The sequence below is a fragment of the Talaromyces rugulosus genome, chromosome V, assembly GCF_013368755.1.
Source record: "Talaromyces rugulosus chromosome V, complete sequence".
Lineage (NCBI taxonomy): Eukaryota > Fungi > Ascomycota > Eurotiomycetes > Eurotiales > Trichocomaceae > Talaromyces > Talaromyces rugulosus.
In genome coordinates this window covers 3,069,801-3,090,756 of record NC_049565.1, presented here as the reverse complement: position 1 = coordinate 3,090,756, position 20,956 = coordinate 3,069,801, and the positions used below count along the sequence as shown (strand labels likewise).

Below are 20,956 nucleotides of genomic sequence, written 5' to 3'. Positions count from 1 at the left end.
TTTCTACTTCGTACAAACTGGATATGGGGGTTTTTTTTTCTTCGTGTCGCAAGCTTTTTACTTTCTTTTCTTTTTGGAGTTAGTTATGGACTCGAGTGTTAGGCCCTCATTTGGAAATGATTATGATGTATCTGTACTTATCAAAGTTCCACTATGAATATCTGACGAACTGAAATACTTGTGAATATTGAATAATTGGAATGAATTGGTTCCTCCACTGACGCGTCGTATATACATGTGTGCATATATATGTAAAATCCTTCAAAATTATGTACTACTAACTCGTTTCTACTAACCCAAACGATGGTAATCAATAGAGAAAATAAAGAAAAAGGGGAAAAAACTCATGATACATGAGAGAAAGAAAATCATGCAGTCGGTTGAAACAGCCAATCAGTTTCTGGCGTGGGGATTAAATAGTTGGTGATATTAAACTCGTTATTACTCGCTGCCGATGTGAGACCATGTATTGACATAGGATTGCTAATTTCGTTAATACCCAAAGTTTGTAGTGGTGTCGGCATGTTGGGTACACGGGGCACGTTGAAAAACCCGAAGACATCGAGATATTCGAAATCATTACTTGTTAGGTTCCTGCCAGTAGGAGTAACTGGCGCCTGTCCATTGTGCTTGTTCCTAGTTCTGGATGAGTCGTGTTGGGGCTGGCGAGATATCAAGAAATCCAGATCAAATGCGCAGCGTCTCATGTCAGCCAGGATTTTGACTGTCGATGGGGTGGCACGGTCTGCCTCCGCTCCCCCAGTTTGTTCGTGCTCAATGTATTCGTCGAGAACACGTTTCAGAATCGTGCTGTAGCGCTCCGCGACTTTCCAGTATCTTCCCATTTGTGCCAGTGTGTCAACAAATAAGTAGATGTCTGGGCTCAGAGTGCGCGCAATGGTGGACCCATGCACGAGTAATAACCGGGCAGAAACCCAGAGAGAAAATGCAAATGCGGGGCCTAGCTTTTCAACCATAGAATTCTCCACAGCAAATCGAGTAAGTGATACGACGTTATCCACGGCCACCAAGCAACGCTGACTAGCACTGTACGATGGTGTGAAAATTGGGGATCGCGTCGTGGGGTATGCAGCAGACGAATGCAGACGGATCACGGTCCTAGATATAATTGTTAAGCGGGGCTGCCGGAGTGTGTACATTGGCAGACTTACGTTTGGTATGTTATATGCAGCATTACCCAGTCACACTGGACCTTCTTTGTTTTTGAGTTACCCGAGTTCTCGTGAGCATATTCCGTGGGTAGGCTGTATTCCCATGCCGAGAGTTCGTTGTCCAACTTTCGGTATGTTGCTTGCCATTCTTCGACATCAGAAAGGGCTCCAATATCTATAGGTCGTTTCAGGAACTGGTGTATACGAGACAGTACGCCCAGTATTTCAATGTAGAACCCAAAAGATCCAACGTTTTCGCCATGTTTGACGTAATCTCCTCTGTCAACGGTTGCACGAAACCATCGGGTATCAACCGGTTGGTTTCTTATGAAGAATTCGTCCCGACAAGGCAGCTTTCGATCGATGTCTTTTTCATCCAAGGCAAAGTCAAACGCAGTAGCGATAGTCGAATATCGGTCTAATAAGTAAACCATCCAGAAAAGACGTCTTCGGCTTTCGTCTTCAATCCAGGTTTCCGGGTCAGAAAGGACGTTTGCCCTTAAAGTATATATGGAGGGATACACCGAAGAGACAAGTGAGGACCCAGTCTCTGCTGCCAGTCCTAGTTGGACCACGGAACGAGAAATCAATGCTAGAAGTTTCCCTCCTGGGGGACCGTTCGATGACCCAACAAAGTCGAGCGCTAGAATGACAAGCGCTTGGATAGATTTGACAGATGAGTTTTCTAGGCCGTATAATAACACTTTTTGTTTTGACGAATCGTGATACCGCTTACGACTCACGTCATTTAGTCGTGGATCGGAGGAAAAGCGCAAAGTTGTAGCGACAATCGCGTGAAGAACAACCCGATCTGCTTCTTCTAATGGAGACGGTCCGAATAAAGTATCTAGAGTCGATCTTCGGTGTAGGATTGGGCACCAGCTGTTAATATGTTCAAAATATAGATCGACCAGTGCGTATAATAAATCGTAAGGAGGCAGAGCAAGTTCCGGATGGGCAAGGGACTGATCTTGATTATTGAAAAGGCTGACTGGGACATTTAATGAAGAATCGTTGTGAGAATAGTCTCCACTGCCCCCATCAGGGACCTGAGAATGAGGCGTCGTATGTGTCAACCCATTAGCGAGTCGCGATTGGTTGGCAAGCTTGACTGATGTATTTGAGGGGCTTCTCATAGGCAAATCATGCTGGTTTGCCGTCGATTCAAGAGCTCGTTGTGACGTAGGCAAGGCGGAAAACTCTCCCCTGTACGAGCTTGTATGAGGACTCGGTCCGGTTGCATTGGAACGGTCTGATGGTGAGCCATACGATAGAACACCCCCTCCTTGTGCTTTGTGAGAGCCTGCCGGTTGTTGATTAGGTTGAATAACATGAGTTTCAATCAAGCGCGCTTGGGTCTGAACAATCTCCTCTAGTCTGTCTATTGGTTGTTAACCTCGGTGTTTCCATAAAAGAAAATGTAGATAAAGGGGACCCACCAAGTCGTTGTTCCAGCTCTTTGCCATAGCCCGCTCTCAGGCCAGGTTTCTTCCTTTCTTTATATTCACAGACTTGGCCGTTACGAGAACACCAGCCGCAGCTTGGCTGAGCTCGATCTAGGAAACGATTAGTCGCGAGGCGATTGGCAGGTGGCATTCAAGAAATCATACCGCATTTTACCTTTCTCTGTTTGCATAGTTCACATCTGGGTATGTCAGAGGTGGATCGAGTCATAGGAAATGCAACGCGCTGATCTTAGAAGAGCTCTGTACGAGGGATGAAACAGCACATGAAATCACAAAGGAGACATAACCAAGACAAAGACATATAAATGAAAATATATTATGCGACAATTGATGGTTTAAGCGAAGAAGCGAAAGGACTAAGATGCGTGGCAGCAGGAGGAATGAAGACTTACGACACCATCAGCGGGCGCTTCCTTTTGGACCCGCGAGACGCTTGAGAGCCATTGTGGTCACCTAGGTGTTCGCTGCCGGATTCCGCAGCTGAAGAATCTCCGTCTGCGCTTTGCATCTGCTCAAAGTCCTGCATATGCAGCGGAGAATACTTGTTGGTGGTAGCCATCCCGGAGATCGGGATAGTGGACAGCGAGATTGCCGGGTTTGGCCGATCAGGACGGCCTCGAGAGTACTGGCATCAACGGTATTCGAGGAAAAGTACTGCCGCTGGCGCAATCGTCACAGGAAGATGAAAAGGCCACATGGAGGCAGCAAGAGGAGTTGCCCTTTGCAGCAGTCAAGTTCTGTCGCAGAGCTGGCTGCCTTGTGGTGAGAAAAGCGCGAGGTTGCAAGCAGACCCCACCGGTTTGGCCCAATCAAGGGCCTGCCAGTCGCCCCTTCCCCAGATTCTTTGGGGGCTCGGGGCTAGGCCGCTCTGGGACTAGCGCATCCTGGTGATTTACACGGCAGTTGACTTGGAAGTTAGTGCTAACGACGTATCACCGACGCTGTTGTCCCTGGTGACACGCTTCAGTCCCAAGCTGGGGCCACTCGCTTATTATGTCGTGTCGCCAAAAATCGACTGTGCGATCGCCACACCCACACTCCAGCACACGGACGACCTCCGGAGTGTGACGGTGGAGGCTGCGCTCGGGACAGATTCTCCCGAGGCCGGCTTCAAGGCGATGGATGAGAACATGTGCAAAACCAAAAACTGCAACCTGCATGTCGGGCTTGTTTCCGATCTTCTAATTTTTCCGGTCGGATAATTTGTGCTTTTTAAATACCGGTCTTCTCGTCGCTCTGCTTTTTCTCCTACAAGTTTTCCATCGACGAGGCGCATCCAGCAAAATGGCTTCTAACCCCGCTTTTCCCACGATCAAACATGTGCGCACTTTCCTCATCGACGGTGTGGGGTCTGGGGGTGACTATCACAATGTAAGGAAGACAGCATCATAAGTTCCCCAAGGAGACATGGAGCCGTCGCTAAAACGAATCACAGGTAAAAGGTGGGCATTGGTTGGTGGACAGCTCCATTTCTACTCCAATGGCTAAATGGGAACAATACCGCGCGTCAAGAACCAGCTGGGGAATCAATGTATTGGGCTCCTTCTGTGTCGAGATTGAGACAAGTGATGGGAGCAAGGGATTCGCCACGGGTTTTGGAGGCCCCCCGGCCTGCTGGCTGGTTCATCAGCATTTTGAACGATTCTTGTTGGGCAACGGTACTAATCACACCTCCAAAAAAATAATCTAGCGCGAAGACGGCTGATAACAGTGTTTTTAATAGACCCCCGAGATATCAACGACATGTTTGAGAAGATGTACCGCGGATCAATGTTCTACGGTCGCAAAGGTCTTCCTATCGCTGTCATCTCCGTTATCGATTTGGCTCTTTGGGATCTCGTCGGCAAGCTACGAAACGAGCCCGTTTACAAGCTGATTGGCGGAGCCACGCGTAAGCGGCTGGACTTTTACTGCACCGGACCTGAGCCAGCGATAGCGAAGGAAGCTGGTTTCATCGGTGCCAAGGTTGCGCTCCCATACGGGCCGGATGAGGGGCCAAGTGGATTGAGGCGGAACATTGAATACCTCCGTAAGCACCGCGACAGTGTCGGTCCTGACTTCCCACTCCGTGTCGACTGTTACATGTCGTTGAACGTGCCCTACACGATCGAGCTCGTCAAGCGAGCCGAGGCCGAGGGACTCAACATCGACTGGTGGGAAGAATGCTTGACTCCGGATGACTATGACGGTCACGCCTTGCTTAAGAAGGCCCACCCGACTGTCAAATTCACCACCGGTGAGCACGAGTACTCGAGATACGGATTCCGCAAACTAGTCGAGGGACGCAACCTTGACATTATCCAGCCCGATGTGATGTGGCTTGGTGGTCTTACGGAGCTTCTCAGAGTCTCTGCCCTCGCTGCAGCTTACGACATCCCAGTCGTGCCTCACGCCTCGGGTCCTTATTCGTATCACTTTGTGGTGTCCCAACCCAACACACCATTCCAAGAGTATCTCGCCAACTCTCCGGACGGCAAGAGTGTGCTGCCAGTGTTTGGCAACCTGTTCGTGAACGAGCCTATCCCTGTCAAGGGCTATCTGGATTTGACCCAGTTGGACAAGCCCGGATTTGGCCTTGAGCTCAATCCGGCAGCACCTTTGATCCCCGCTGCGTCAATTCTCACACCTGCGCCTGCGAGGAGTTTGAGGGCCCCAGAGCCCGAGTCAGTCCCTGAGCCAGTCCCTGAGTCTGTTCCTGCGCCCGTTTCCGAAGAGCCGAAACCAGAGGAGGCATCGAATGGTCACATTTAGATATTTTGTTATAGACTATGCAGTGGATTATATAGCGAGTCCATTTCGTTTGTCTTTATTTTCTAGCAACCACATGTACATGTGCATCCCTTTCTGTGTGTGATGATATATGAAGAATGCAGTCCTATCTAACAGTTGACTTCCAGTCTCATAGTTTCAAGACATTTCCCCTTCTCTGTAAAGACAACAAACAGACAAAATAATTCAAGCGTCAAATTGAGACAAAACTCGGCACCCCGCACGGTAAGTAACAAATACTAGCCGGATAAGAGAAAATCCCTGTCCCCGGAAATAATAATCCATCAATAATAATCAACCCCCCTCATCCCCCTCCCTCCCCTCATCTCCACACCTCGGGCTACCCTGTACCGATCACCGAGCCGCAAAGCAACCTCAATGTGAGTGTGGGGTGTTGGGTATTATGTTGCATAGAGACAAATGAAACAATAATATTAAACAAGAAGGAAGCGCGTGAAGGGAAAGTAAATACGACGATATTCTTGCTTTGGATTTCATCATCATCATCATCATCATCATCATCATCATCGTTGTTGTTGTCGATCGGCATTTTCCACGTCTTGTCGCCGTCGCTAACCGTTCGTTGTTGATCGAACCTACGGAGAGTTGAATAAATCAAACCAGAAACTAGAAAATGGCAACGCCTCAGTTATTAGTTGGCAAAATATGCGGAATTACAGGTGGATTGACGGGAATCGGGAGAGTATATACACACATTTCTCCGAAACTAAAGAAACCAATTTATCTGAAAATATACAGGCAATCGCTCTTGAATATCTCCGCCACGGCGCAAAAGTCGCCATCAACCACCTCGGCGGCGCCAATGACGACGCCCTCGTCGAAGCTTTCCATAAAGATGCCACTGAGGTCCTCTCAGGAGAAGAAGGGAAACGATTCATCACAGTCGCGGGCGACATCTCCAAGCCCGAGACGGGGGCAAATTTCGTCGCAAAGATCGTCGAGACCTTTGGTCGACTAGATATTTTCGTGAGCAATGCTGGGGTTTGTCAATTTGCCGAGTTTCTCGAGTGAGTCTTTTCTTTGTTTCCGTTTATTATAAGGGCGCTGGCTGATATAGATCTGCCCAGCATCGAACCATCCCTCCTCAACCAAACCGTCAACATCAACCTTTGCGGCGCGTTCTACGCGACCCAGGCAGCTGGCCGCCAAATGGCTCTTCACCAATCCCCTTCCGGCGGTTCGATTATCGGAATTAGCTCAATCTCTGCGCTCGTAGGCGGTGGGCAACAATGTCACTACTGCCCGACCAAGGCCGGTGTTTTGTCATTGATCCAGTCGACCGCAGTGGCGCTAGGGAAATACAATATCAGATGCAACGCTCTTTTACCGGGTACTATCCGGACGCAGCTGAATGATGCTGATATGAGTGACGAGAAGAAGCGGGCGTATATGGAAGGGAGGATTCCGCTGGGAAGACTCGGGGCTCCCAAGGATTTGGCTGGGCCGGCGGTGTTTTTGGCGTCGGACCAGCTTAGTGGTTATGTGGTCAGTTTTCTTTCCTTCTTTCCTTTCCTTTTCTTTTAGGGTATATGCTGATCTATACTAGACTGGTGCCCAGATTCTGGTCGATGGCGGCTTGTTTGTGAATCTACAATAGTAAGACGCTTGATATAATGATGCACAAGAACATCCCATTCGTGGATTATATCATCCATCCATCCATAAATACATATCTTCGTGGTATCGAAGCAAAACGTGAATATAAAAAAAAGAACAAATTAACACGGGAAAAAAAAAGTAACAGGAGAAAAAATCTGTAGAAACATTCAAAAACCGCAGAGGTATGTATACAGAAATCAGAAACTCTGCGCAATGTCTCTTTACAACCTTGCTTCAGCTAACAGTTTAGGCGAAATCCTCCATGGGCTTGTCTTCCAGAGTAACCCCCTTCATATCGGCTTCAGCTGCTGCTGCGCTGTCGGTCTCGTCCGTGCTTTCACTTACGTGATGGCTACCGCCTGCACGGCGAACATTGCGTCCGCGGTTAAGCGAATCTCTTTTTCCGACTGACTCAGCGTGGGCGGTGGGAGGAGGTGAGCCCTCAGGGTCGCCGCCAGTTGGTCCTTGCTCATCAGGCGTGGTGACTTCGGCCTCAGCTTTGTCGTCCTCGGCTGTCGTCGCTCCGTTGGCCTCGGTGGTTTCTACGGGCTTGGCAGGCTGCTCCTCTTCAGCTGCTCCTCCATGTAGAGCAGCAGCATTTGGCACGTCGAGGCTCTGTCTTGCCTTGCGGTCCGCACTTTGAGGGCTGCCGACGTTAATCGGGAACCGGCCGGCGGAGCCATCGGTGGATCGATCTCGGCGGTGTCGAGTAGTATGAGCAGGGCTGGTGGCCCGGCTGCGACTTGCAATGGCACGGTTCCGAGCCTCCATTGCGGCTCGACGGTTGCTTTCATCAGTGCTGATTGCCCGTGGGCGAGCTGCGGCAGCTCCTGCGCCGAAAGCACTGGCGCTGGACTGTCTTTTCAGTTCACCGAAAATGGCATCTTTGTGCTCAAACAGATCCCGGATCAACCGATAGCTGTGGCGTTCATTCATGGTCAATGTACTCTCGAATCGGGGTCGCAGAATGCATGGTGATAATGCCTGCGCAAGAGTGGAAACATAGGTTTCGTCGGCAGAGGTCAACTCAATCAACCGAGTAAAGTGAGTCATCAGAGCATCAAGGGTCGCTATATTGTTGAGGCGAAGCTGCCCAAGTGTGCTCTGCAGGACTTTGATCCTACCCTCCTCGGTGGTTTCATTGGCAGTGGTGGAGTAAATCGTCTTGACTATTTCGTAAACTTGGGACGACACAAGGGAGTCTGCAAATAGAATAAGCATCATGCCAAAATACTGGGAGAAAAAAAAAACCAGAATCATGTGACATACCAGGAAGCTCCAGAAGGTATAACTTTAGAACGCTAGCAACAATGGGTATCTCGTATTTGTCTAGAATTGCACGGTGATCGCCTGTACTGCTGTTCAGGGCTTGTCGTAGATGGTGAGTGGCGGCCAGCGGCACATCGTGAAGCCAGATTGCTCGTCGTGTCTCATCGCCTTCAAGATCAGGATAATCTAGAGAATTAATTTAGCAAAGATGACGTAGCAGAGAAATTAGAACTCACGATTGTCAAGGAATGTCAAGATATTCGTAATGAGAACCGGCACGCGCTTCTTGTCGGCTCTAGCCCTAGCCTCGAGATCCACGCCAAAGATTTGGTCTATCACACATTAGCTAATTTTCACAGACAGGAAAAAGATATAACTTACCTCCAACGGAGCCGTAATAATTTTCATACGGTTGAACCTTGGGAACAAATCCTCCAGTGCGATAATTCTCAAGCATGTACCTCAAGTCACCCAGTGGCTGGATAGTTTCCTGATATAGCATCATGTGGTCGACGGTGCTTTGCAAGCCAGGAATGACATTGCTAACCGCCCCGGAAAAATCGAGGACTACCGACTTAATAGCCTTGAGACGGTCGAGCTCGCAGCGTTCCATAAAGCGGAGATGGTCAATAATCTCTTCTTCTAGCATACATCTAATTTGATCCAGCTTGATGACGGCAGCTTTGTAACGTTCATCGGACTCGTGGGCTTCACGATGGAGTTTTTCGGCCGGGGTTTCATCAGGGTGAGGGTTGTTCAATGGGTTCCAGCCTGCAAACATTTCAGATACACTGGCGATAGTTGGCGATCCGGCGTTGTCGTCGTTGGACATGACCGAGGTCATACGAAGAAGCGGCTTTTTGTTCTCAGGGAATCCGGTGAGCTGGAAGACTCTCGATCTCCACTGGTAGTTCATACGACTACTGTTGGCAAACGTGCTGCCCATGTTTCCGATCAGACGCAAGAATCCAATGTCCACCATATCCTGGCCAATGCGTTCGGCGTAGCTGACACTCGAAGCGCCGAGGTTCTTTTGGAAATATTCCACGATATCGGCACCTGAGGAAATGTTCTGGTAAGTGCCCAGAATCGGGACCTTGACATCGCCCATCTTAATTGTATTGAGTATATCGCTGAGAATCTTTGTTATTTCCTCCGTGGTATAAGACCTGTCGCCGATCTCAAAGAATTCGGGTTCGTTTGGTTCTGGATCTGTGAAGACGATCTTGGGGGGCGATGGCTTGCCTTGCGGGCTCGTGGCCTCTGGGCTTTGAAAGGCCAATTTGTTTTCTTCTTCCAAATCTTCCACTAGGCGGCACTTGTTGAAATACTGGCTACGGAGTTTCTTGACGAGCTCCGTTTGTTTCATGTGATCTTTGATGCGAGCCTGCAAATCGTCGTGGGAATTTTGGATACGAGCGGCATGCTGGTCGCACCAACGGCCAAACGGGGTGACGACAAGTTCCCGAATGTTGGCGGAGATCTTCTGGTGGTTCTTGGAAGCCTCGACCATCTCAGTACGAATGCCATCATAGGCCTAATGAAGCAGATATTAAATTAGAACAATGTCCAATCAATGCTTCCAATAGACCTGCATACCTTTTTCACACTGGCGCCTTCATCTCTAGAGAAGCCCGTGCTGATTCGATCAACCGAGGGCGCAATGTCACCGAGCCGTGCACTGTAGGCTCCCTCGGCGTCAGCTCGCAAACTGGCGACAGTGAGAAGCTGTCTATTCTCGGCAACACCCTGTTGGAGTTTCGTATACAAGACTCCCAATCCTGACGCGTAGTCGGGGGTCCAGAAAGAGTCGGCGAAACCAGGCATCGTGGGCAACGTTTCAGCTGGGGCGACGATCGGCTTCGACTTTGCGGAGTAACGGGACACCAGGAATGAAGAAAAGCAAGAAGGACAAATACCAGCGCTAAGAGCGAAATTAACGAAACGAACGAGCGAAATGTACAGGGGGGGAGGAGAAGGGAGCAATGCGCAGAAAGGCGCAGGCGGGTTTATGGTCGTAGGTGTAATACGTGAAGTCTGAAGTAGCGAAGCTGGCCAAGTCAACGAGTCCTTTTCTTGCGACGGGCTCGGAGTTAACGCAAAATGGTTTAGCGCGTGGAGGAGCTGGCGATTGGGCAAGACACGGGGCGGTACGCGCTCTGATTCGCCAATCCGAGGAAGTCCCCACGTGCTAAACTGTGAGTGATCTATAATTAGACGACCCTTCATAGAGGTCTATACAATACGATTATTTGGAAAGTGGAGAAGAGTAAAAGGATCTGTGCTAATTCAAAATGCTTGTTTGTGAGATCACTAGGAAAAATCCGCTATCTTCAATGTAGAATTAAGAGAATAGTAGGTGGTATGTAGCTATGTATTTACACATCAAGACAGACAAACAACCAGGACACACTTGTAATATAAACACAAAATATTGTTGTGACCTGCAAGCGGAATGACTAGCAAAAGACGTGATAGGCCTTTTTCCACCAGGGCCATTGCGCCTGTTCTGCACGCTCCTCGTCAACAAGGTGCTGGACATCGATATCGCGACGTCCAGTAGCCAAGTCCATGGAGGAGGCAGCCATGAAAGGCGTGCGGTAGTAGATCTTGTAAGGAATGTAGCACGCAATGCTAATGGGGGCGGCAAGGTAGAGAGAGAAGAAGTTGTAGGCAATCTCCGATGGGCTCTTGCTGCCATAGCCCACAGGCGCAAAAGCAACCCAGAACTGGGCGATGAGGACCAGGCAGTTGAAAAGAAAGCCAACCCACGAGCCAATGACACCGACTTGGGATCGGAAAGGCAGTTCATCCAAGGTGTGTCCCTGGGCTTTCCAACCGGCGCGGAAACGGATGTGGGCCAAGCAAATCGAGCCCCAAGTGAGGACGGAGGACAGGCCAGAGATGGCAAGCATCCAAGTGAAAGCCTCGTCTTCCTTGCTCGATGCTGCAAGGAAAGCCAAGAGACCGAGGACACTAGCAAGAATGATGGCAAACAAAGGTCGACCTTGGCGGTCAATGTAGGCCAAGAAGTGGGGTGCTTGGCCCTGCTCAGCTAGAGCGGCTAGGGTACGAGAAGAACCGTAGACGGAAGAGTTTCCGACAGACAAGACAGCAATCATGATAACGACATTCATCACTGAAGGTAGCCCGCTAATGCCAGCGTTTTCGATGGCGATAACAAAAGGCGAGGCGTGGGCATCAGCCGAGGACGATCCGTTTATAAGACGATCTTCGGTGTACGGGACCAGCAGACCGACAATGGTCAATGCGACGACGTAGAACAGGGCAATTCGCCAAAAGACCTGCTTGATCGCACCTGGGAGGGACTTGCGTGGGTTGGCGGTCTCGGCGGCGGCCAAACCAACCAACTCAGTGCCGGCAAAAGCGAAGGCAGCGTTGACGAAAACGCTGCAAAGACCCTTGAACCCATTGTTGAATGCACCTGGATGATACCAATATTTGCCGCCAATATAACCACCCTCTGGACCACCACCACAGTTCAAAATGATGCCGAGGATGCTATGAAAGAATGGCGTTAGCTGGGAGACGATAGAAGAAGGAGAAAAATACGAGGAAGAGGAAGGAAGACAAACATGAAACCGACAACGGCAACGACCTTGATGAGAGCAAACACGAATTCAGCTTCACCGTATCCGCGCACACCGAAAAAGTTGATGACGACGATTAAAACCCAGAAAATAGCAACCCAAGCAGCAGGGCTAACACCGGGATTCCAATAATCAATTGTCATGGCGGCGGCGACGATTTCCAGGGGCATCACGACAAGCCATTGCAGAGCGTAGTTCCATCCCATGGCAAACCCCCAGGCGGGATCAATGAAACGGGTCGAATAAGCAGCGAAGGAACCGGCGACAGGATACAGGACAGCCATTTCTCCTAAGGCATGGACGGTGCAGTACAACATCATACCAATGAGAATATAGGCGATAACGACAGACGCGGGACCTCCAGTGGACAGGACAGCTCCAGAAGCAACGAATAGACCGGTTCCTATACACACAACAGTTTTAGCATTATTCTTGACCGACACGCTGGCGGCGCTGCTTCCCGACTCAGCTTACCGATTGAACCACCGATAGCAATCATCTGCAGATGACGACCCTTCAAGCGGCGCTGCAAGGGCGAGTTGGCCGTGGCCTGCGCGGCGGCCTCGGCATCAAAGACATTTCCATCAGCTCCGACCTGGCCACGCTTGGTGACATGGGCATTTGGGTCTCTCTTGAAGCTGTCGATAAATCGCCGGGAGAAGCTGCCGGCGGGCTCGCTCTCGCCGTAGCCCGAAGCCTCGTTGATGGAGGGGTCCACGGTCCCCCCTTCCTTGGGGTAAGAAGCTTTCTCCATGTTTTTGGAGGTGATACACAAATGCGCCTAGGAAGCGATCTGACTGCACGGGGTGTAGGTTGAGAGTTCCCTGAGGAGAAAGGAGAGAAGGGAAAAAGAAAGACACTTGAGAGCAAGTCGCGAACAGCTAGCCTTGCCGACTAAATATCTAGGATCGAGGGAGGGAGGCTGCGGCGTCGTCTAGTTCGACACGCCAATGCGCTACTAGGCTTCTAGACGGACGATGTCCTATTTTGGGTCTTTAGGGTGTGGCTTTGATTATTTGCGCAAGGGCGATGAATGCTCGGACATTTTCTCTTTTTCCCTCCCAGCATCCGAGCGAAAAGAAAGCCAGAAACGGCACTACTCGCAGTGGTTGAAAGACGAGGGCTGATAAGAAGCGGTCGTAGCGGGCAAATCACGACGCTCAGCGCATGCTCTGGTGGATCCGCGCTAGTCCCTTTGCGGCCGAATGACAGTCTCCGAGGCAGAGTACTGTGATTGGCCAGATCGCCACCCGCGGCCGGAGAAGGCCGTTTTTGGCTTTGCAGCCTCCAATCAGCGCTGAGAACGACACAGCGCTATGCCGAATCCAGCGACAAGCCCATCCCGAGAGAGTGGATCCTCGCTATCTGTGGGTAAACGCCCGCCAATCAGCACTGGTAGAGAGGCGGGTTTGCGCCCCACATTTCATGGCGTGACTCGTGACTCGCGGCGCGTGGAAGAGCGGGGGCGGGTCTCTCCTGTCCGCACCGCTGGTTGGCTGCCGGCCCGTGCCAAGCCTAGTCCGGGGACTGATTGCAGTGATTGGCGATGGAACGGTCTTATCACAGCCTAAGCCCAGAACTTCAGCCATCTTCAGATAACGCAAATTACTGTGCCAATCCTTCGGACGACCCTAGTTTATGCAATGGTGTGTGTCAATACTACGATTGTGGCAAAAGAGACAAGATAATAATATCAACCGGTTATATTATACTCCCTGATTAATCAATTATACCTCGACGAGGGCGATCCGGAACCATCCCAGACGACGCCTCCTCGACGCCTCCGAGCAACGATCCTTCTTGGGGATGCATCGAAGCTCGGGAGAACAGTGCCCCAGAGTCAAAAAAAAACTCTATGCTCGGTACTACTACCAGCTCCGGACACGAACAATAACCTTGTTCCAGGCAAGGCCGCATCCCCGACTGACATGTGCCCATTGGACTGATAGGCTCGGGTCAAATCCTGAGCCAAAATAGACTATACGTCGCAGTCCTAAAGTCTAATACGAGCGACCTTTTCTTTTTCGGTAACGCTGGCGTCGCTTACCCCGTGCCTAGTTGCATACGAGGCGTCATTGGCGACAATCGGACAAATAGCATAGACTGCACAGGCCGCCTTCACCAAACTGAGAGGGCCGCTGAGCAGGCTGAATCATGAACGGTACCCCATGATATGAGACGAGTCTGGGAATGTAACGTCGGTTGCATGCTTGCTGTTGGTAGCCTATCATGCTATGATTCTACTCGTGCGTCAATTAAAATAAACCGCAATCTTCCATTATAAGAAGGTCGCAAGGCCGCCACGTCTCTCTCTTGCCGGCTACTTTCGGTGATACATGAACGCGTGATCATTGACCAGAATGATGACGGACTCGGTATTCAGCTGCTTTGTAGAGCCTCGTGGCCGCCAGCTCAGCGGAATAATAAAATTCAATCCCGCCTGTTTTCAATTCGATCCAACATGTCTCAAGCCACATGCCAGTTGCCACATGGGCCAAGGATCTGACCCGCTGATGGCGTTTTGGGAACTGATAACCAGGGGCCATGGGTTAGGTGACTTAGGTCAGGTTGTATCATGTCGTTGCCGAGGGACCAGCTACTCTCATACGATACTTTGACTCGTACATTCATTTCATTGGCCGAGTTCCATGAGATGTAAATTTCGTAGATCACCGTCCAAGTGGTTTGAAGATGTTAAAGATGACTACTACAGCCTTATTCACAGACTTCTCGAGGACCCTTCCCGCCATAATTCATATTAATAAATAATACGTAGTATTAAATGCGCTATCCCTGACTGAACACCAAAAAAACTAGAGTGAGAAGTGGGTCTGAAAAACGTGGCAGACTGCATCACAAGCTCTGGGGCCACCCGATTCCTGATCAAGCATAACGGATCACCCTGATGCGTATGCGTATGCGTTTAGTACGAAACATCAGATAATGTAATGTTTCAAATTTTGAGTCAATTAGAAAATTTTCTACGTGGTCATCGACTACAAACAAGCTTTCTAGAGCAGACATAAAGTGCACATAGCTATGCTACCAGGCTATCTTTCAAGGCAGAGAGCAGGGATTAAAAACACAGTTAAGGCCCTTCTTAAGTTTGTAGCAAAATAGCCTCCTGCTAGCCACATGATCTTCACAGTTGATGACTTAGTACCTCTTATTCCTCTTTCAGAGGCCTCATTTAATCATGTCGATGCCTTTTTCACTATACGCTTCTTTAGTGCCATAGCCTCAAGTACATGGCCGTAACAAAGACATCATCGATTATCCTAACTTCTGGCACTCAAACATAGAAGCAAACAATGTGGGTATCTACGGTTATTAGTGGTGCCATTGAAGGATGAATACATGTGTAGTTGTCACTTCACTTTAATCTGTATAAGTACGGTATCACCAGTGTTTATTTAAACTAGTCGTATTCACTGACTGTCTAAGGGAATGTCTAAACAGGCTATTTAGAAGCACAAACAACAAGCTCTGGCAAAAGATGTGGGTTATTTAGGAGATATTACCAGGGCATATCTAGGGGTTATGAAGGATCGCTTTGTGACCTGCTCACTGCTAGTCACAAATGTCGGAATCCTTCTTGTATAAAAACGAATAAAAGTTCGAAATTTGGTGTGGTACTTAGCGAATGTCATATATATTTCCGCTAGTATCTCCTTTAATACCTACAACATTGAACAACGCCTCTGTATGTAATTAAAATTAGGGAAAAACTGCGAGTTTAGGCAGTCGGCATAGATAGATTAGCTCGAAACGTACTAATCTTTTATACATCTAAGAATTGTTTCCTATCAACAATCAAGTGTTAATCGAATAGTCTTCATTCAAGCATTGACTGGTCTTGTTATAACGGAAATGAAATACAAATGTCCGACATGCTAGTTGCTTAATTTCACAAAAATTTCACAAAATACCGAAATCAAGTATTTACCGACGAGAAAATGAAACTTGAATACGAGAATTTCTATATAAAAAGAAATTGAAACTATTTATGCGCAAATAAACAAGGTAATTACCTGATAGCCTGAGCTGTCATATTATCCCATCTCTGAGACATATGCTCCTTGGCGATGAGATTATCGCTTATTTGGCTTTAACACGGGTAAAGTATCTTCTGAACGAAACTTGAAGAAGTTGTTAAGATATAAATATATCACCAGGGAGCAGGCAAGGCGTTTCCGTCTGGCACTAAACAAGTTCAATCTTAGAAATACTCTGGCACTGGGAATTACTGGAGCACATATATTTAGAATTCAATTTCTTTATAAGATTTATCTCTCTTTATTAATAACTACAGGGACTCAAAACTTCAATGTTCTTCCATTCGAAGCATAGGAGAAACCCAGAGGGCTTCTACGTATAGTATTCCAGGTTTAATTTTCAAGGCCGAAACAATCTAGGGTTTCAATGTTGATTCATTTGAGTTTCTGCACATGTAGATAAAGGCGCATACCGATAATCTAAGGGTTTCTTTGACTACACTAGAGAAGGGATAAAGATATTTTTTTAAAGGAAACTCTCCAACAAGCAATAAATTCGCCATCCATAAATCTGTTGTCTGTCTATCTTTAATCAATCAATCACTAAACTTCTTCTTCAACATAGCTTGGAAATTGGTTCACTGGCGCTTCAACGTCAGGCTTCTAAAAGTTTTTCCAGCCGACTGTATGGGGATAAAACATAGGATCTTAAAGTAGTTTCATTTTCTAGTCATTCTTCATCATTAATAATCCTTTTTCACCTGAATCAGCAACTTTATGAGCTATTGACTGGCCCCTCCCCTCCGGGTATCAACTATTGAATATCCCATTAGCCTCAAATGCTCCAATCGATAGCTAGAGACAATGAAACTCACCATGCACACATTGTTTCCGTTAAGGAGAATCTTGGGAAGCTTTTCTTGGTTTCCAGAGTAATCACTAGTAGCATATCAGTCACCGGGCTATCGCGCAACAGAGCAACTTCAAATAGAGAAGACCTACAACTCCGTGACGTCCTCGAGAACCATATCTGAATCTCACGCTTAGTATACAAAGTAATGTTTTACTTTGACAAAGATATGTATATACGTACTGACATAGTCGTCAAAGCCGAGCAATGTACCGGAGAATTCTGAATTTGTGGTCAGCTCTTGTCCTGGGATTCTCGGACCATACAGAAAACCGCGGGGGACAAACCCTTGTCGCCCTTCATCACAACCCAGATCTTTGAGCCGACGCACTTGTCGATCAGTTCTATGGCTGTGTTAGCGACTTTCGTTCGAAGGCTCTTCAATCAGATAGGATTGTAGCTTTTACCAAGAGGCAATAATTGAGAAGCCATTTCATACAACCGCCACCGAATACGTGGTGAGGGAAATCCAACAGCAGTGACTCAGAAATAAACAACTACCAAAGTAGCAGAGCGAGAATCAGGTAAAAAATCGAGGGGGTGTCGTTGAATATCAAATTGAACTGATCGCCCGGACCCGGCGCCAAGAGTTCTCCAGCTAGCCATAGCAGGACTAGCGTATTGGAAGCCGCAGCGGAGACCTTTGTTTTCCTTTTTGCTCATAAATCAAGTTTTTGATCGATCTATCTCAATAGCATTTTCAAGGCCTACTTGGACTTGATTTCACCCATGAATAACTGAACTCTCTGTGATACGTTTGCCGGCCAGGATGGTTGCTCTCAATGCGGCAACGCATCAAATCAACAGCGCGCTGGCCAGCCAGTAGTCCTACCTACCCCCTCGGAAAGCGGAACATTCTCGGTATCAGACTCTTTCACAGCGTACGCACGCCGCAGAGCTCTCGGCCTGGGCTGAGTCGATGCTCGCCATGGCCCTCTTACTTGCAGAGATGTTGTAAGCCGGCGACTCATTGTCGACCTTCGTCTACGGCACCCCGTCGCCTGTTACTGCTACTCCCGAGCAGACGGCGATTCTCCGTTTCCACTCCGCGGCGAGGGGACGATGACTTTGACGACTTTGACGACAATGATACTTTTTCCGATTCTTCTGAAAAGAAAGGTCTCAGCTCAATGGTCCGCAAAAAGTCGTCCGAGGAAGAGGATCGCATTCTGAAGCTCAAGCGAGCCGAAGAAGCACGAGTGGAGAAGGAACGACAAGAAAATTTTCAAAGAAAATCAGACTCAATCCAGAAGCGATTACAAGAAATAGAAGAGGTCACCAAAAGTGATGACCTACAGGGAGAGTTAAAACGCATGATCACATTGGTTGCAAACCGAAAAGAACAAGCACGAAAAGAGAGAGAAGAACGAGAACGGCACCATGCTCACGAAGAGTTCATGCATCAATATCATGCCGTGATGTCAAAAGCCAAAGCTTTGAACGACGTTGACATGGTCCTCTTCGATGAGCTTTATCATATTAAATACCCCAAGGCCACAATTATTAAATCCCAGTTACCGACACTTGTGCGAACGCTCAAAGATTTGAGAATCCAGTACCGAAATTGCAGATTGGCCCTTCAAATATGTAATCTTCAAAGTGGAAGAGCATTTATTGAGGGGGAGCTAGCCGATTCGAATGACCTACTTAACTTGATAACTCAAGATCTGAACCATTCTTTTGTTAAGGCCCAAGCCTCTGGAAGGAAAAATATAAACCTTGTGCTCCAACCCAAGTTTGCATATCTCCGTGCATACATAGAATCACAAGAGAGTGCCCACGAAATCCAGGAAACTTCTAGATATATCTATGTGTTACTCAAAGAGCTAGCTTCAGAATCACCTCGATATCGGGCTTTCCTTCGGAAGATCAAAAGGCCGTTTCTCTTGGGGCAAGCGTTACATCAATATCGACAAATAACAAGGACAGCTGAATTCTACAGGCCCCTGGGCCATACGCAAGTACACACACTTGCGTCAAATTTGTCCCGTATTGGCTGGAAGACGTTTGGGATTCAGCGAACACCTGAAACTCTTAAATGGTCGTACCAACGTGTGATCGCAACTATTTTGGCTACTTGGTATTTGCCGCGGTGGAGCTCACGCCATCCACGCGATCCTGAACTTGACATCACTTGGCGATATATTGACGTTCTACATCCATTCGATGTGGCTCGTGCATGTGATACGAACATATTAAACTTAACGGGAAACATCGGGCATATGCTTGCAACCAACGACTCCCCTTCTCCAATCATCGCGAAGGCGCGTGCCGACCATGCCAAGATTCTTAACAACTGGCATAAAGTTTTTCAACTTGCAGCTGGGTCTCTAGAAAGCGAAATTAGCTCGCTGAGATACATCACATGGGCGAGGTTAACCACCGAGTCAAAAATCCATGCTCTTGGCGGCGTTCCTGATACTGTCTCACGGGGGTTGTTTTGCTCGCGAAACCCTCTGAGCCAGGACCTACGGAAATTTTTCGAGTACACGCATGCTTTTTCCTCATCCACCGACTCTTCCTCCTTGTATGCTCAAGAGCTTAACGCGCGGAGGCTCGGCCTTTTGGCAGCGGATGATACCCCCCCAACGAGGGTGCGTCTCAGTGATTACCTCAGACGAGAAATATTAGGATCGAGACGGTTATCGAAAATCACTGCTCCAACTGATCGCAGACGCAACCGATCTAGCCGCCTTGCCTCTAGCGCCGTGAAAACCAGCAAAATCCAAAAGACTACGCGCATGAGTGGCACTAGCAAAAAGCCGCCTACACTTGAACCTCCGCCTTCAAGTGACTCACCTGAAAGCGTGGGGGGAAGAGTTGAGAGACAAAAACATAGGGCACCAATGATAGTGAGAAGACAGCCATCGGTAGTGAGAAGAGAGCCATCGGTAGTGAGAAGAGAGCCATCGATAGTGAGAAGAGAGCCATCGATAGTGAGAAGACAGCCATCGGTAGTGAGAAGAGAGCCATCGGTAGTGAGAAGAGAGCCATCGGTAGTGAGAAGAGTTGAGCCATCGACACATTCGAAGCGAGAATATTCTACCAGTTCTAGAAACACTCCCGGTTGGCCACTTGAAGAAAAATTAAAGTCTCCTGTCAACGGAGCCGATGAGGAAATTTACCCGACTATAGATGAGGAAGTGTTGGTAGCAAGTGAACTGAAACCGAGATCCTCCCAGTCTCCAACTCCTCCACTCACCAACTCGGCGCAATTCTGGAGTCACAAGAACCACCAAGGCCAAAACGGGAAAGGCATTACCGTCCACTATTGCAGAACTCTTGAGAGTGCGGAGCGAGTTGCCAAGTTATTCTCCGAGAGCCGAGTGATCGGGTTCGACCTCGAATGGAAGGCTCATGCCTTGGCTACAGCTGGTATCAAGAGCAACTTGTCTCTGCTTCAAATTGCTGACCAAGATCGCATAGCTCTATTTCACATCGCGCTTTTTCAGTCCAGGAACCACAACGAAATCACTCCGCCGTCCTTGAGGAAAATTCTTGAATCTGCCGACACCGTCAAAGTTGGCGTCAACATCAAAGCAGACTGTACTCGCGTGCGTCGGCATTTGGGCATCGAGGTGCAGGGCCAGTTGGAGCTTAGCCATCTCTACAAACTAGTGAAATATTCCCAGTCGAACCCAAAACTGGTTAATAGGCGGGTTGTGAATCTCAGCCAACAGGTTGAGGAAATCTTGGGACTTCCCTTGTACAAAGAGAACGATGTCCGGTGTAGTGACTGGTCTAGACCTCTTGCCTACACCCAAGTTCAATGTGAGTTTGTTATCTAGGAAATATTTTCTTGGATTAAGACACTATGCTTACTTGTACAATGTTCACTAGACGCCGCTTCTGACCCCTTTGCATGTCTGTGCCTCTACCATGCCCTTGAACTAAAACGCAAAGCACTGCACCCTATCCCTCCGTCACCAGCATATGCCGAACTCAACCTTCCCATTCTAGTCTCAAGTGATGGTGAGACAAAAGTCAAACGCCTTGGACACTGAAAAAAAAAATACATCTCTCTGAATGAGCATCTCGGGGCGTTTTGTGCAAATTTGGAGTTGGCTAGTAATGCCATCCACATCATTTCATTGATCGTATATATATATAGCCTTTTTATGCATTGCACATTTAATATCCATGT

The 20,956-nt window shown here is 48.3% G+C and overlaps 7 protein-coding genes across 7 annotated transcripts; 3 read left to right on the top strand and 4 right to left on the bottom strand.

Moving 5' to 3' along the window:
* Positions 1-368: 368 nt before the first annotated feature.
* TRUGW13939_09626 (uncharacterized protein) lies at positions 369-3,197 on the bottom strand (the record flags this gene model as incomplete). The annotated part of the gene is made up of 5 exons (XM_035492746.1): positions 369-1,119; positions 1,173-2,553; positions 2,612-2,728; positions 2,783-2,817; positions 3,031-3,197. 5 exons carry the CDS (start codon positions 3,195-3,197, stop codon positions 369-371), a joined length of 2,451 nt encoding a protein of 816 aa, XP_035348639.1.
* A 725-nt stretch (positions 3,198-3,922) lies between these two features.
* Positions 3,923-5,389, top strand: TRUGW13939_09625 (uncharacterized protein; the record flags this gene model as incomplete). Its single annotated transcript, XM_035492745.1, has 3 exons — positions 3,923-4,009; positions 4,074-4,296; positions 4,362-5,389. 3 exons carry the CDS (start codon positions 3,923-3,925, stop codon positions 5,387-5,389), a joined length of 1,338 nt encoding a protein of 445 aa, XP_035348638.1.
* A 652-nt stretch (positions 5,390-6,041) lies between these two features.
* Positions 6,042-7,025, top strand: TRUGW13939_09624 (uncharacterized protein; the record flags this gene model as incomplete). Its single annotated transcript, XM_035492744.1, has 4 exons — positions 6,042-6,110; positions 6,167-6,435; positions 6,496-6,913; positions 6,975-7,025. The coding sequence occupies 4 exons, from the start codon at positions 6,042-6,044 to the stop codon at positions 7,023-7,025; spliced, it is 807 nt and encodes a 268-aa protein (XP_035348637.1).
* Positions 7,026-7,273: 248 nt separating this feature from the next.
* TRUGW13939_09623 (uncharacterized protein) lies at positions 7,274-10,123 on the bottom strand (the record flags this gene model as incomplete). Its single annotated transcript, XM_035492743.1, has 5 exons — positions 7,274-8,229; positions 8,297-8,482; positions 8,533-8,628; positions 8,678-9,833; positions 9,896-10,123. The coding sequence occupies 5 exons, from the start codon at positions 10,121-10,123 to the stop codon at positions 7,274-7,276; spliced, it is 2,622 nt and encodes an 873-aa protein (XP_035348636.1).
* A 632-nt stretch (positions 10,124-10,755) lies between these two features.
* Positions 10,756-12,661, bottom strand: TRUGW13939_09622 (uncharacterized protein; the record flags this gene model as incomplete). The annotated part of the gene is made up of 3 exons (XM_035492742.1): positions 10,756-11,818; positions 11,893-12,310; positions 12,382-12,661. The coding sequence occupies 3 exons, from the start codon at positions 12,659-12,661 to the stop codon at positions 10,756-10,758; spliced, it is 1,761 nt and encodes a 586-aa protein (XP_035348635.1).
* A 4,016-nt stretch (positions 12,662-16,677) lies between these two features.
* On the bottom strand, positions 16,678-17,244 carry TRUGW13939_09621 (uncharacterized protein; the record flags this gene model as incomplete). The annotated part of the gene is made up of 6 exons (XM_035492741.1): positions 16,678-16,716; positions 16,778-16,841; positions 16,905-16,932; positions 16,996-17,034; positions 17,100-17,156; positions 17,220-17,244. 6 exons carry the CDS (start codon positions 17,242-17,244, stop codon positions 16,678-16,680), a joined length of 252 nt encoding a protein of 83 aa, XP_035348634.1.
* Positions 17,245-17,740: 496 nt separating this feature from the next.
* On the top strand, positions 17,741-20,816 carry TRUGW13939_09620 (uncharacterized protein; the record flags this gene model as incomplete). The annotated part of the gene is made up of 5 exons (XM_035492740.1): positions 17,741-17,766; positions 17,837-19,619; positions 19,652-19,790; positions 19,849-20,583; positions 20,653-20,816. The coding sequence occupies 5 exons, from the start codon at positions 17,741-17,743 to the stop codon at positions 20,814-20,816; spliced, it is 2,847 nt and encodes a 948-aa protein (XP_035348633.1).
* Positions 20,817-20,956: the final 140 nt, after the last annotated feature.